Source organism: Triplophysa rosa, linkage group LG24 (assembly GCF_024868665.1).
Source record: "Triplophysa rosa linkage group LG24, Trosa_1v2, whole genome shotgun sequence".
Classification (NCBI taxonomy): Eukaryota; Metazoa; Chordata; class Actinopteri; order Cypriniformes; family Nemacheilidae; genus Triplophysa; species Triplophysa rosa.
The window spans coordinates 1,696,431-1,713,526 of NC_079913.1; the positions used below are offsets into that span (position 1 = coordinate 1,696,431).

The 17,096-nt window shown below is 42.0% G+C and overlaps 1 protein-coding gene across 5 annotated transcripts in view; it reads right to left on the reverse strand.

Moving 5' to 3' along the window:
* Positions 1–17,096, reverse strand: part of foxp2 (forkhead box P2) — a 92,387-nt gene that overhangs the window by 54,117 nt on the left and 21,174 nt on the right. For 3 of the 5 annotated variants that reach the window (XM_057324480.1, XM_057324481.1, XM_057324479.1), the window contains exon 1: positions 7,052–7,324. The exons of the other annotated variants lie outside the window; for them this stretch is intronic. In XM_057324480.1, coding sequence (XP_057180463.1) covers positions 7,052–7,234 — 183 coding nt within the window. In that variant the 5' untranslated portion in view covers positions 7,235–7,324. Of the gene's footprint in view, positions 1–7,051; positions 7,325–17,096 lie in introns of those variants that run through there. 5 annotated transcript variants of the gene reach the window in all.

Sequence of the window (17,096 nt, forward strand, 5' to 3'; positions counted from 1 at the left end):
AGGAGGGGGGTAAAGAAAAAGGAAAAAAGCTGCGAGTAAAAAGGCTTTCCATTATCAAGCCCTGCTCCCTTTGCAAATTAAAGCATTTAACGGGGGGGAGGGGGTGGAATTATGCATTCACTGTGTAAATGAACCGATACAAAGAGATGCACAGGGTTCTCTCTGCCATTTACTTTTCTATTCTCAAAATTTGCCTAATGCATTTTGTTTGTTTGTGAATGCTTTTCTTTTAATTGCGTTTTCTTTTTAATTGTACATTTAGATATGCGCTTCAAAAAATAATCAAGCTGCGGGAATCATTTTCAAAGGAACATGTTTGAAATGTAACATGTATGAAGAGGCGTCTTTGATTTTTCCGCCAGCTTTTCTTTTCCTTGGCTAACTGTGTTCAAACGTCCTAAAATATCCCTCATCCTGACAGTGTTCGAGCTTTGCGCCGCCTCTCGACTGAATGAAGTTGCTTAATGACGCACAGCTAATCATGCAAAATTAAAATTTGGTACAGGAGGTGAAGGGAGGGGGGAATTACAAATCACACGGTTCCTTTCGGTGATGAACGATACAATGGTCTTTTCTTTTACTCGGAGCTAAATAAAACGTGCCTGCTAGCTAAATGAGAAAAAGCTTATGTCACATATACAGTAGTCTCTCGCCCTCTCTTTTTCTTTTCTTTTAATCACATTTCAAATATTAATTATTTTCATATGTTTAGTGCTGTCCGGAGAGCTCAATTAAGATTCAAACACCAAATTCAAACGTACAAGTTCATTTTTACACTCGCAAATAAATGAAAGATATTAAATTAATTTTCCTGCCATCTATTAGATATGAAAACAGGGGAGAGAAGTGGGAGCAAAAAAAGTCTTTCACGAATATCACTAATGATTGTGCTAAAAACAGCATAAATTATGCATATTACTCTTCTCCAGTAATAAATGTTTTATCATTTTCCCTGCATAAATGCTCTGTATGTTCACAGGAGCCCTGCCAAGATCTGTAGAGACCCTCGCGATAAATAAAAGAATCGGTCCGACCCAACAAACGCATTTCAAGGTGTGTTCTGCATAGCTAATACACCCACAAGAGTCTCTTTAACACACACACACGCACGCACTCCTCCTCATCTGTTCTGTCATTCACATAAGCATCAACCCCCCCTCCATTCCTCTTAGAAAATTACAACTGTCCGTCTCATAATTTCAGTGCATTAAAATATAAACAATATTAATTACATTAACGGCAGACACGTCCGATATAATATCCCTAATCTGTGTAATGTTTAAAGGGGATTCATTTTTAAGTAACCGTTTCATTTATTTCCGTGACAGTCTGGCCATCCTTCTTTTCACAGATTAAACGCATCAATTTTGTCACCTGCTACGCACGGACAATTAACAGCCATCGTTGAATGAGAGCGTACAGTAACTCGACAGCCGAGCGACGAGAAGAAACGACGCTCATCAAACGTCCCCGACGCAACAAAGGAGTGTTCTTCTAATCCGCGCCTGCTTTTTACATCTGTAAATCATATTTTACATGACGGCTTGGCTTCGGTCTTAACCAAAAAATTCTGAAAGGTGTCCAAAAGTACACCACCTAACCAGAATGCACTGGGGCGACATCGGCACGGTCAACAACACAAATAATCCTGCAAAAATCATCACGCCAAAAGACAGAAAGAGAGGGCGGTTTTAACAGTGTGAGGCCTGCCGAATCGCTCCAAAAGAAACACGAAGCTGCCATAGAGATTAGGCGACTAATAAGTATTCAAATTAGGCATAAATTTTACATGCCCCCGTGTTTAAAATATTCAGAGAAGGGCCGCTTGATTGCCTTTACTCAAATTTTATGAACAATGTAGAGTGTTTTTTAATGCCAAAGGAAAAGTATATAACTCGCAGATATAGTAAAAAAGAGTGATGCTGGTTTAAGGCATTCGGGGACCGAGTGTTGGACACCAGAAATTAAAATCATTTTTTCTCATGCATGAATTTCTTCAGGAGACAGGAAAAAATTCAAACACGTCTGTTTCTTCGTATTAGGCGGCCGTAGAAAAAAATGACAATGGACTTTTTTCCTCCCAATTTAAATTCGGGTTTAATGACGCGGAATACTGATGCTGTCATTATAGAAACACACATTATTAACACTGTATCCTCTAAATCCACATGATCCACGAGCGGCGGGTAGGTGTCTAACCGACAACGTAATGCTCATGCAGATGTATGCAAAGCGTATTCAGGAAGATCAGGTGGTTCTTTAACCTAATGACAGCGGTGAGATAAATTAATTAGCCATCTGAAGACAGCATCCAAATCTGCCAATTACAATGTCAATTAGAAACACATTCCTGGTTTGCCTTCGTTTCCACACCGTCCATCGGACCTAGAGGTGGGTGGGGAGGGGGGGGTGTATGTGTGTGAATGACACGGAGTACCGCTCGAGAGAGATGGACAGAGAGAGAGAGAGAGAGAGAGAGAGAGAGAGAAGCAAGCACCCAAAATCAGTCTTTGTTCATGTTTTGTAGGACCCCTTTTCACTTCGAGCAGGCACATTGACCCTTGGGGCTGACCACCTTTTCTTAAAAACAAGCCAACAATATTGACAGCCCATGCTGCTCTGTGTGTGATCTGCCATCTACAACCTGAGTATGTGCACAAGTTTCCTGATAAAATAAAACGAGGTCTTGAAAAATTCTGTCTGTGTGACCAATTCTTCGAATCGATGTGATAAACATGAAGCTTGCAAGCTGTTATAACCCATAACATCACATGACAGTCTACGGGTACATTGTGATTGCACAGATTATCCATAAATGAAAAATGACAGCCATCACATTTCTATTTAATAACATTTATACCTGAAAATCCTGTTTCTGAAATAAAACACATTATTTGGTGTTGTTAAAGCGTCTTTCTCTTTTGCGAGAGTCTGTGTGTGTGTTTTAAACGCTGTAACAGTATCGCACTTGCCATTCCTTTCAGTCTGTGTCAATGTTTGCTCTCGAACCGTAGGCTGTGCAAATCTGTCCTTTTCATCAGGTTAAAAATCCCAGACAGGATCCTGACGACGCATTAAGAGGCACGCCTGTGATTTCGGGTGGGTGAGTAAAGAAAGGCGTGTGCGAGGGAGAACTTACAGACCAGATGTTTCTCATACACACACACGCTCTTCTCATCACGTAAGAATAAAGTTCCTCACGCTCATTTGCAAGGCTGATCTGATTCTGATTCTATCACCACAAACGCTCGGATGACACAAATCTACGAGCTTCTGCTCCCTCTGTAGGGATATTTCAAACAGAAACCACTAACAAAGTGACTGAAAAGGGGTTCCGCGCGCGAGCTGCGACCGTGACAGAAAATCTCCACTTTCTCCGAGGCTCACCTCATTTTTTCCCCTCCCATAGAAATCAGCTGATAGAACGTTGAGACCAGAAAAAAGGTCTTGGTGATTATTTCAGGGAGGCATCAGAAAGGCAAACTCCGTGATCCAAAAAAACCCCCGTCATTATCAGCGCAGCGCTCAGGTGCCAGAGATCCTCACATTGCAAGGAAGAGAAAAAGACGGGAAATACACGAAAAATTACATTTCACAGTCGGCTAGTTTCACACTGATTCAGTTACCATTTAAAATAATCACAAATTCTGTGCTCCACTGAAATTAATTCATCACTGCCATACATTACAATGCCTAGAAAATAAAGCAGTGCAGCGTCTCGGTATTCTCAAACATTTAACAGTTGGGAATACTTCATAAATCAAAACGCCTGATTTCAATCGTCTCAAAAATGGGAGCAGGGGTGCAAAATAATGACGTAAAGTTTCATTTAGGTTTCATTAATTCTGTGCATATCTGGTATACGTGTGCACTGAACAATGATACATTTTAGAAAGAGACTAAAAATGCCACTGAACATCGAAAAGGAGCAACAACAAAAAAAACGAGAACATCACAAAACACCTCTAAAGTTGAGTCTATAAGGGCCACCGTACACATAGTTAATGACGCTCCTGAATGAAATATTACAGATCCCTTCTTCTCAGCATTTCAAAGTGATTCACAATGGACCAGATTACAGGAAGAAAGAAGTAAGGCAAATCATATTTATAGCACCAGTTAAAAAATGAAAAGGGTGTATGAATACATCGCTTTTCAGGATTAATAGTATGCAAAGTAAGAGAATCAAGCGTTGTTATCTGAGGTAAAATGAGAACACGTTCACAAAAACCACAGCTGAATTTCAATTCCTCCATTCTGCCGAGCGGTCTGTGATTCAATTCGTTCGACAAAGAATGTTCAGAACTTAATTCTGTGCTATTTATATTAAAAGAGAGAAAAAAGGGACTGGTGGAAAAAAAGCAAGAATAGGCAGAGAAAAAAGCATTCAAAAATCTGTTCATATGAAAATGCAATAAATCTTTGACAAGACGTGAAATTAATCCTGTGCACAAAACTATTTAATTCATAAATGTTAAACAACACTGCAAACTACACGGATGTCGACTTTGGACAAACGGCACATTCAGGAGGACAGCAGTATATCAGCTCTCAGTTTCATTCTCCATTTAATTCAAATTTTTACCCAGCAAGCACCTCCCTCCCGGTGACGTTATCTCATCGAGCAGTCGCTCCGTTCGCATTCGGCTAATTTCTTTAATTAACTCAGCCCACCTAATCACCAGTAATTGACCTATAAAAGTAGGAGGCCCAATTGTCTGCTCCAATCATCTTTGGCAAGAGGCAAGGTCTCTCTCTCCCGGTCTTCTTTAGTCTCCCTCTCACGCTGCCATAGCCCAATTTATCCATCTCTTTAGACTGTTTACCTGCACGCATATTTCATTTCGTCGCTGCATTGTTCGGCCGCAATTATCCTTTGTGACACTGGCTGCTGTTTTTGGCACGGGGAGGGGGGCATGGCGAGATTAAAAGCTGGGGGGTGGAGGGGGCAAGCGTACTTGCCCCTGCCCAGCACGGAGAGGTGCTTACGAGTTCTATCGAGGTGACGGCCGCGTTAACGACCGGGACGGCCCCGCGCGGCGCAGCCACACAGACGCGGCGCCTCGGAGACATAGCTCATGATGACGTTTCCAGTTATCTGAGGCTGATTAGGGTCATTATGTCCCCTGCTCTGATTTATGTTGTCATTGTTTCGCCTCAGTCCTGCATCGATAGATCTTAATGAATTGGTAAATAAGGGTGAAGATTACACTTGACAACACCCTAACATTTCTCATTCATACCAGACATGATTTATGTAACCATTTAGGGCGGTAACAGGCGAGATTGGTCGAGAGAAAAATAATCTTTCCAGAAGAAAATTACCCAAGTCTGAAACCTCGACAAAATAGATAATGGGCAGTCTTTAAGGGAGACTTAGTCACAGACCAAGTGCTTGGACTGAAGGGTTCTCAGAAGTGCATTCAAAGAGGAAAGCTGCTCTTGTTGGACTTTCAAATTGATTTTTCTTAAAAATCCAGCCGTACACACGCCATCATCTGCATGTCCAAACCAAAGGCCATGAAATCAACAGATTCAAAATCAACCTCTTGCCAACAAAGAAGAACTTTGATATGCAAATATCAACTCGAGAAGGTAGATTGCAAACTAGTACAATGCATTAAAAAAAACTAAATTACAAATCAATCGCTCCTCCAAGACTTCACGCCTCCACAGAAGAAATTCATTTGCATTTTTTAATAGTCTGCCATTTCAATTATTTAATTTTCAGGCGTGCAGCCGGTCGACTCATTTTGCATTAAAACAGCAGATAAAAAGGCTGATCATCAATGAGCAGACGCAGGGCAGGAGATCCCGAAGGGTTGCGGAGAACAGAGAGAGGAAACGGAGAGAGTGACGCCGACTCGTCTCGTACCGCATCCCCCTTCAAGCACATGCAAATAAGGCCGTGATGCTTAAATGCATCATTTATAGGGATAATAGCAGCATCATCATTACGGGACTCAAATTAAATTACATCACAATTAGCATAACAAAGTGATTGGTTAAACTTTCAAAACAAATACCCGCCTGGGCTAATGAGCGGTGTTAATTGGTAATAGGTAAACACAAGTTTTAGTTAAACAATTTGAACAGTCTTTATTTTAATCGCTTTATTTTGACAGGGTGTAAAAAAGATATTAAAAAACAGGATATCACCGAGGGGATTTGCAGAATGAAACAAAATAGGTAGCATTTAATTTTATTGCACTAAATAAGCTATTATACTCAGACTCTGGAGAACAATGCAAATGATCCATCCTGTGAATGGAACTGGTCCAGTTCTCCATATGCACTAATCATGTTGCTCATTATACATCAGGGTATTAAATTATAAAGAAGACCATGTCTACATTCCAACACAAATCAGTATAAAAACGTAATATGCCCATGCTAGCACAATAGCGGACTTCACTCGCCCTTATGAATATTTAAGTAAACAAATTATCTGCCCGCCTTTGATAGGAATAATTAGTTCTGGAGGGCTAATCATTTTACTGACCCCACCTCCAAAATGGGACAGGCTCTGTGAAGTTTTAAATGACTGTAAAAACCTAAAATACAAATCTTAAAAAACACACACACTTCTGTCTAATAGCCGTTTTACAATTATTCTCTCATTAAAAAAATAATAATACCTATTTACGTTATTTAATTGCCAGTATAAAATTAAAAAACATTATTTTCAGCTCTTGATTTGAACAATTTCCCATAAGCACATCGTAAAACTCCACAACACAAAATTCCTAAACACGGAGGACACTTGAAATAAAATCATCCACAAAGTCAAAGCGCACTGTTCTCCAGCACAAGAACGCACGCTCGCGCGCGCTTAACTACGCGCACGCACACACCCGCGCAAAACCACATTCATTATCGTCATTGCCATTATCACCAGCAATTAACCCGCGGATGAAAGCAGCCCACAAACGCAACCGGAGCCTTGAGCAATGGCAGAAAAAAGTGAAAGAACAAGAGACGAGCGGACGGATGGAAGAAAAGAGGAAAGCAGAGAAGGACGGATGGATAAATAAAGAGTTGGCTTTATTACCTGCAGGTGAGCGGCGTGGGGCGGCGGGCTGGAGAGGGTGTCTCGCGGAGAGTTGCCGGCAGCGGAGAGCGTCACGGGAAAGTATGCGCGTTTATCGGTGTCATCACTCCAACTGTGTTTATACAGACTCGCATCATAAACAAGCGCCTCTTTGGCCCCGTCCCTCACGCGTCGCTCATGCATACTTAAACCAGCAGTGCACCCATTAAAAAAACGACCCCTATCTCCTGACAATTATTCCTTCATCTCCACTTGTCACCGAGCAATTACGACAGCGCGCAGACAGGGCCCAATAGGAGACGCGGGGCTTTGGAGAGCCGAGCGACCGGCCGAGGATTAGGAGAGGTGGAGAAAAAAGTGCCAAAATGGAAATGTATCGTTCTGACCTGGACCTTTTCTGTCTTTCTGTGACAAACTGGAAATAATAAGATCGATATAGTGTCTTCGAAACGTATCCAAATTATTTTAAAATCAACCACTTAAGGTGCGCAGCTGTTATTGCTTCGCGTGTTTTCTGGACATTCTGATCTCAAAATGGTCTTCAAAAATGTGTCTCTCTCCTCTACTTTCTTTTCTCTTTTTTTCTCCTTGTGAAAGGAAGTCTTTCGTCCTTGGTGAGTGAGTTGCTACGTGTGTGTATGTGTGTGTGTGATTACGCTGTGCGCTCCCTCACAGCCTGCGCGTACAGCGGGGCTCGGATCGCTCCGTTGGGCGCCCCTCGCAGTTCTCATTTGAGCGCGCAGCCGCGACACGCGCACACACACTTTCTCGCGTTCTCCTCTCTCTTTCGCATGCGCCTGCATTTCGGCTGCGACAAAGGGGGATTTAACACACACACGCAGCTCGGAGGACGTCCTGACTCCTTAAAACACACCCGGAAAGGTAAGTGCATGCCTGCTTTTTAATTCTAGCCCTGCCCTTGTTTGAATGGGATTTGCCAAGGACACCTCCTCGGCGCGCGCGATTTCTCTAAGAAATGTCTCCATACACACACAAAAATTAGTACGATTTTTTCACAAACCAGAGCCAAACTGAACCTGTCTGCCATGCAAAACAGAGGGAGAAAGTAACCTACCTTTTAAAGAACAACAGACAATCCCACTCCCTGAAGGTAGACTCATTTGAAGATATTCTTAGAAGCCTTGGAGCATTAACTTGCATCAAAAATGAGGAACAAGATGCCACAGGAAGGCAACAGCATCAGAGCAAGAAAAAAATAGAAGGGGGGGAAAGAGGTGGGGGGTACGATGGGGAAAAAACTAGCTGGCGTTCACTGTCAAAGCCATCATCAAAGAAATATTTACAGGAACGGAGCGGTCTGCCCGATCACGGCCGACACCCGTGGCATTTTACGCCTGTAATTAAAACAAATCAGCCAGACCTCTGATTGTTTTGGCACCCGAGGATTAATCGTACACAAAAATCATGGGTTTGATTGTCAGGGTGGTTGGGGAAAAAAGGGGGCACTTTTTTCTTTTTTTTCTGTCTTGCAAGTGGAGGATGGAGTGGTAGTTTACAGACACTTCTTGTGAAATAAATATATATATTTTTCTATAACAATACAAACTAACAAGTAAAAGCAATAGTTTGCAGGTATACTCTAAAAACATTTTTTTCATGAGAAGCAAAACAACAATAAAACACAAGCTTTTTCACAATTTCTCCCACATCAGACACATTTGCCATTACAGATGTGAATCACATCTCATATTCATTTACTAACCATAATTAAACCCACAAAGCACCAATCTACACACACAAAACCTCTCAAGTCTACTGCACAATATCTGTTGCACTGTAAACAGTACATGGCATGGAGCGCTTTCAACTAATGGTGTTTGTAAAACCTTTTGTATTTTTTCCCTCACTTGGTTTCTCTCGCCCCGCATGCCACAGATGTTTTCCTTCGTAGCTCCGGCAGACAGGAATCTACTCGCTGAGACGAAAGCCACGCTCTCACCCAGGAGACGAGTACAAAGGCCAGTCTGCACGCGGCAGATGCAAAAGCGAGTCCATCTGCTACGGGCTTCCCGTCACCACGCTGAGATTGAAAAGTGAGGCTCGTGTGGATGCGTAGACGCCGCTGGAACGTGAGCGAGGGACCAGCTGCTGGCAAACAGGCGACGGCGGCGTGTGTGAACGCGCACTTTACACAAATGAAGAAGAATTACAGCAGACTGATTTAAAGCCTTTTTCTATGAACCAAATTGAGGGTCAACCCACTTGTACAATCAATTAACCTGTTTTACAAGTGCAGACGCTAAAAATGAAGACGCACACACAAACACTCACCTCACATTAAACAAGAACTTTCATGTTGTGCGCAATCCACCCAAGCCAAGCATGACAGATTTATTTGGTTAAAGATCTAGCCTCCAACGCATTGTAAGATCGCTTGAACTCGGAGCGCTACGCTGGCATGATACAACAGGCTCTGAGTAGCACATTATCTACCAGCTCCACTGGAACATATTTTAACTGTATGATATCATTAGAAACCGCTGATCGCAAGCCAAGAAACGTAACCCGACGTTTCTGGCCTCAACCCTGAAGACTGGGGCGAATGCTGAATGAGGAAGTGTAAAAGGTTACCCTGGAAGCTACAGAAGGCCCCCGGGTCGAATAATACGTCACGTTTATATTTCACCCTAAACGTAGGACGTTTACTTCTCGAGACAAACATGACGCCCATGAGCACAGTTTCTGTCTTAATTCTCTTTTTTCTCATTTCACAGGGCTTTGCATTGCCAAGGTCAATGAGGACAGACAATTCCACCAGCGGCTCTAAAGCACATGCAGAAAAAAGTGTCAGGCTGTGTGTGTGTGTTAGGGGGGTTAAGCAAAGGGAACACCGGTGTGTCTCTTAGCGATGGCACAATTTCCATGGCAACCCCTCTAACTATTAATTTTCAATTAAAGCGCACACAAAATGCCCTGCCCCGAGCCAGCAGAAGGTGTCAAGAGCCGTCTGTAAGCTCCATGCTTTTTAGCAAGATGCTTACATGCTGGTTCAAAGTAACACAATCACACTTGTTCTACATCCTGCAAACACACTACTGAGTACTTACAAAACGAAAGACACAATTCATAGACTCATTATCAGCCAAAAGTAATAGCGCCCCCTTCTGTCAACTCCAAAACCTATCCAAAATATAAAAATCACTGAGAATTTTGAGGGATTTTGGTGTAAAACTGTAAATAAAACATCTAATTTGTTATCATTAAATTGTACTGTGCATAAATTGAGGCTCAAAAGTCCAATTGTGAAAATGCTTGTATTTTGCATTTTTTGAAAAAAATTAATGGTCAGTATTTATTACAATGAATCAAAAAAATGTATTATTTAGTATTTGGTATATTACCGGCTTTCTTTTATGACAGGCATGCAGACTTGCACTTAAAACCTCACGAGTCATGTTATCCCATTAGAGAATGTCCAAAAGAGTATCTTGTGAGCTTTTGCAGAGAAATGTTAACATGGGCAACATCACACACGCTTACAAAATGACCAAGAAATATTTTAGACTTTCAATTCATTTCACATGTCAAATATAAATATTTATATTTCAATTAGATTTTGAATTACAGATTAAGTATTGACCATTAAAATGGACATGGGTAACTGCTAATAGACAACAGCAGTAGGGTTGGGAATCGAAAATCAATTCCAATTTGGAATCAGAATCGAAAGGCTAGGAATCGGATCGGAATCGAAAGGAATAGGAATCGGATACTTGAGATTAAAATTTGAATTCCTCTTATCAATTCCTGTGTGCATATTTTCAGAAAAGTACATGCGTTGCATGATCTGCTGATATCTCAATAAAAGCCCTTATGAAAATTATCGATATTTTTTACTATAGTAAGCATAGTTTAGCTATAGAATTTGCATTAAAGCACAGGAATCACAAATTAACCATAGTTGCATTATAGTAACTGCAGTTTAACCATGATGTAGTTCAACTATGATAATACAAATTGTAATAAATCAGAAAAGGTGTGTTTCTATGTGTAAATATACACAAAACGGTGCTCATAAATATATAAATATATTTAGCAAACAAGTCAATAAGCAGGCTAAATGACCATACAGGTTGATATCTAAATGTTTTACTTCAACTGTGAAATCGAAACTGGGAATCGATAAGAATTGAAATCGATAAGCAGAATCGGAATTGGAATCGGAATCGATAAAATTGAAACGATTCCCAACCCTAAACAGCAGATTAAGGCACACCAATGTTACCGAGGCCTTCACAAAAAGCCATACCCCGCATACATACTCCTGTTTGCAAAAGCAAGACTTCCAAAACAAAGAGACTCTCGGACAAATCCAATTCAAAAGTATCCAAGTTATCAAGCGTTATTTTGGAATCTGCATCAGTCATTAAAGAACCAATGTTGACCACTAATTAAAAGATTTATTTTTACTTAAATTATAAATCATTAAGTTGATGGTCCAAAACATTTCAAAAGCAGATAACATCATATTCCAAAAATGGTCAATGGTCTGTCATTAAAGAAGTTCTCTATTTTAAGGTAAAAAACAAAGAAGATGACAGATTAATGGCAAACTCTCAAGAACGGCTTCTCTCCATCTTAATGACGTTCTTCATCACAGATCAATATGACCCGAAATGGACCATTAGAGCACAACGATTATATAACAGGCAACTAAACATTATAATATACTGTACTTAAGCGCCCAGGTATCCATGGCAACCTCCCTTTTCCTTGCATGGCGGAGCCTTAATGAAGTCCTATTAAATAGCCTATAATGATAGTGTCCAAATGTATTTGCATATATACTTCAGTAGAGGCAGGGGGGGGGGGGCGATGCTCAACAATCACAACGGCACAAGATGCGAGGAATACTCGGGAAAAAAACAACCCCAAACCTCATAGAGTTCAGAGAGCTACGTTCATTCAAATGGGAATGAAACGGCGAGTCGGGTCAGAGAATCCCCTCACATGTGACTTCCATTCACGACCCTGGCCAGAAGCCCGACAGGACGTCCCAAAGAGAGCGTTTGCTCGACTCAATATCAACAGGCACAGCGAGCGGCCCTCAGGAAAGGGCCCTGCCTTCAGTTCCTATTGAAAATAAACCAGCGCGCGCTCGCGAAGGCCGAAACATCAACACGCGCCACCAGGAGCCGCGCACGACGCTCGCTCTCTCCCTCTTTTTCTCGTTTTCTCTGTTTAATGATACCTGCTCCACTCTAGCATCTGTAGGGAGGATTGAAGTATATATTTCGCCGGCGAAATAAAAGCGATCGAAATGACAGAAGTCAGACAGTTCAAGCTGACCGGCCACTTCAAACAGAAAGCCCCGCAGAACGAGACAGACTCTCCAGGTTAAATTGGCTCTTCTGTGTCTACCCTTAAAATGTGGCTCCTTCAAAAGCGCATTTGAATTAGATGAGTTGATGAAATCAAAGACTTCACTGTGTGGGTAAATTTATACAAGCAAGTGCGGCTCACAGCAGTTTACCTGTTATGCGGCAGATGAAAGGCGTCTGAATGGCAGCCGGCTTTCTTTGTCGCTCGAGAGATATTATAATACTGTACAGGCTGTAATTTGTATTAGCGGCACATTGTTGGGGAAACGCGGGTAATGGGTATTTGATGCGCACGGAGCTGCCAAACTTGTAATGAGATTAAAGGCTACGCGACGGGGACTCATCAATGACCACTCGACACGTTTGTCAACATGCCGAAACTCAAAATACAGCGATACGTTACGCTTGTCTTTCAATTCTTGATTCAGAAGATAAAAAAGAACACTGATTGGTATGGACGCTAAAGAACTTGTTTTTCAACATTTTTTAAGAATATGCGAGTTGCACTTGCCTGTAGAAAGGTTGCCGCCGGTTGCCAGGGGGCTGCTAAGGTGTTCGGAGAGTTGTCTAGGCGTTTCTTGGTGGTTGCTAGGGTTGGTTACATACAAGTCAAAAATGATGAAGTAAAATTGGCATACCAAGCAGAAACTGGGCAACACACCGAGCTTTAGTTTGATTCAAGTCCTCTGCCTACTGAAAGATTTGCACTTGCAAACTTTTAAACTATTTTTATTCTTCAAATCCTTATAAATTAGAAAAAGACAAAAAACGAAAACGATCGAGGGCAAGGAAAGCGAGTAAAAACAAAGTGATAGAGAGCAGAAGGAAAGTTAGACTCTCACATTACACCAAAACCCAAGCTTCATCCAATTCAGCACTTCTGATTCTATTCAATCAGACACCAATTACTCCGAAAAAAGACAAAATTAATTCAGGAAAACGGCATCCCACCAAAGAATAATAAACTCATTATGAGGAAATTTCAAACTTAACCGTTCTCCACGCCGCAGCTAATTTAAACCTAATTTTTTACTAGCCACTAATTCATTGGGGGGGCTGGGTATAGGAATTACATCTGGAGGTAATTCACTGTGTGGAGGCGAGCCAAATAAAAAATACGAGAGGGACAAAGAGGGGGGTGGCGTTGGTTTTGGGGGGGGGCGTTCTGGTCTCTGAAAACTGCAGAATGTTTTCACAGCGCTGTCATCATGCGAGGATCAGCGCGGCCGTAGGTGCCGGGGGGATTCGTCAGAACGGACCCTGACGCTCTGATGATCGAGAGAGCTGCCTGCTCTGTTTGCTCTAAAGCGTCTCACCTCGGCACTTATATTTAAAACATCTCACGCTGGATCGCATGTCTGAACATCTGTGTCAACACATGACAACATCTAAAGGGGGAGGGCTTGTTAGCCGCTTCAGACAGCTTGAGAACACCCGAACATGTCAATACTGAAACAACGATTCCCAACCCCGATCGTGACCCGTAAACCGAATGTTAAAACCCGCGAACAAGCAGATGGGACCCTTGAATAGTTCGAGGCCTTACAAAATAAGTGAAAGACTGAGAGCTGGCAGGCCAGGCGGACGCACGCGTCTGCGGCGCGCTCCAGGTGGGAGAAAATGAAAAGTTTGGTAATAATCTACTTTGAAAAGTGAGTAAAAAAGACATTTACATTCGATACAGACTATGACAGCCGCCCGCCCCCCAACACCTCAATCCCGACAAACCCCCATGTCCTCTTGAACAGAAAATGTGTTTTCCAAATGAAAATAAACTGAGGCCGGCCAGTTTGAGGCAGTTAAAGTCAGGAATATGAGATCAAATAAAGACTCCCGTGGCGACTGAAAAGAAGAAATGAAATCGCTTCTGAGGAGAGATGTACCGGGTAATAAAATCACTCCTTTATATCTTCCTAAACGCCACATGTTCCCGTGGAGTGGTTAAGCTTTGGCGCGGCCGGTCAAAGACAGTATGCAAGTGGCAATTTTTACTTCCCCAAGATTTCCCTACCGATATTCTTCTTAAGTCTCGCGCTCTGCAATTTGGCTTAAATGGCGAACTCCTTTAACGTCAAGTTGGAGGAAAACTTTTGGGCGAAATTGCTTTAACAACATACTGGTGGTTAAAGGCGAGAAAGAACTCTGTATTCCATTAGGCCGATATTACCGCGGGTCCCATCGACGACCCGCTTCCATTCTGAACGGAATGGAGGGTTGAATACAAACGCCTGATTGGACGGTGTAGGCGGTACGGCGCGCAAACAAAAAACATCAACCTCTCTAAATCGCTTCAATTTATCCACCATCCATAAAGGCACTGACGGCGGAATTACGGCGCATTACCAAAAACATGTAATTGACTTGCCTTTGAAAAGGTAGCCACAATAACTTTCAGGCCACGTTTTAGCCACATCAGACTGCTATATTGAAGGGCATTAGGAAAACGGGGGAATACATTATAATTTATAATACAGTGCTTATTAGAGTCCCAATAAAAAGGGTTTAGAGAGTGAAATGATTCACTTATCAGTTTGCTTGCATGGTACTTAAAAGCAGCTCTCTTCTCTCGTTTTAGCCGCAAAAAAGTCGACCGTAATGACATTGAAAACAGGAGTGGACGGACAAATTTTCCTCCAAATGCAAATGGTTTCTATTAATTCCTGGAACGGCGGGGGAAAAAATGTAATCGTTTATGCAAAAGGAAGAAAACACGGTTGAAAATGCAAGCATTTCCTATGAGATGAGCACTGATGCCATTTAAAACGCAGACGAAACGTTGAAACAAACGTATTAAACTGTGGCTTCTATTCAAAGCACAAATTGGTCGGTGCCGTAAAAAGCTTAGACAAATTGGACCAGGAGCCAAAGCGTAGCAATGGGGGCTTTTCAACATAAAAACTAAGTGTTTTCAAATAAATCAAATGATCAAAATAAAACTGCAATGAGAGAATTAAAGCGGTACAGTTATTCAGATGGAATGTGACATGTGGGTTTCTAAATAAAAAAGCTTCAAAAAACATTTCTTAGCCCAACATTATTAGTCATCTTTACAGAATGTACACTCCATAAAGTCTCCTGATAAGTTTTGATCTTCAGTTTGCGTGTTAATTTAGGTAATTGTTCGCGTTTAAATGCAATTAAAATGTTTACACGTGCTGACGTGTTTTAATTCATTCTTGTGCTGATAGTGTGATTATAGCGAGCATTAATTGATGGATTAAGTGATTAATTTGTGTGCTTAGTAAATCTGAAACAACAGCAAACACAAAAACACATGCTCTCTCTCAACATTTGAATCATCAAACTCAATACGACCAACCTATTTTAATTTACACATGCAAACTTCCAAGATCTCTGTCATCGTTGCACTTAACGGTTTAACACGTACAAGACCCTCCGCCGTTCATTCTGCAAAATGGAAAACAGACAAGGGAGGATGTTCTGACGGTTGCTCAACAGCTGGAGCCGTCGGGTCATCCGAACGCACCTTCCCGAACAAACAGCAGACTCGACTTCAAATGCATATCTGAGCTGTTAGGTAATCCTTCCATTGTCCAAGTTCGATGGACAGCCCCGATCTCCCCCGCCGCCAAGACTACAACCCCACACCAACAACACATCCCTCAACGGCAGCGCAGACTCGTGCATGATATCAGAACTGTAACAATGTGCATTTTTCCACTCTTATCACGAAAAGAAGCCGTCAAACAGCAGGAGACAGGCTCTAAACAAGGGTCTTTTGTTTGGCCCAGACAAATCCGGGCTTCCCCTCAGGACATTTAATACAGTGCAGAAGTAGAGAACAGTGACTACAGTAGTGTAGTGTGCACACTACCAGGAAAAGAATGGGTGTGTGCAACGGTTGTGTCGAACACCGCACAGTCAATTAAAGACTGATTCAAAAGATTTCCTCCTAAAAAAATACATTGTGGACTGATATGCGTGCCTGGTTACTGTATTTTTTCTAAAAAAAATCATGTGCATATAATGCATTACGCCACCACACGTGCCAGGGCTCAACGTCCAGACTCGCCTGACAAGTTGCCATAAAAAAAATCAAAGACAAATGTTTCATTAGCAGGTAACTTTTGCGAGCGGCCACTCAGAAAACGCACGAATTATCAATGCAAGGCTCCCGCGACGGGGAGTTGAACTTTTAACACCTTTCAAAGCCGCAGAACTGACTGCTCTCTGGCTCTCTGCAGCTGCCGCGCTGCACTAATGCAAGACCGTGTCATGTGAAAACTATTCCTCTACCCAAACCACAGAGCCGGTCATTAATGAAACCCAGGCCGCGCTGTGAGGTCATGAAAAGTCTACGTTTCAACGGCAGCATTTACAGGAACAAAATAATAATTCCCGAAGAATAGAGCAACGAAAATCAGATTCCAGTCCCAAGGACAGGGGAAAATAAATAAATGGCAGAGAACGGTGGGCTCTCACATTTTCCCCCCGCGCTTTGCAAACAACCGTCAACTGCTTCTCAGAAACCGAGCGGTTTTAAAATGAGAGCAGACTAAACAAAGCGATCTCGGCCAAGACAAACGCTCTGCAACTCTACACACAGTCACATTTCAGGATGTCTCGTCTTAATTGCCAACTATCAAATCTCACAATGGAATCTGTCCATTTGGCAGAAACCCCGGCAGTGGACCTGATAGAGCGTTGTTTAAAAAGTATCAGCTTCACGCTGCAATGAAAAG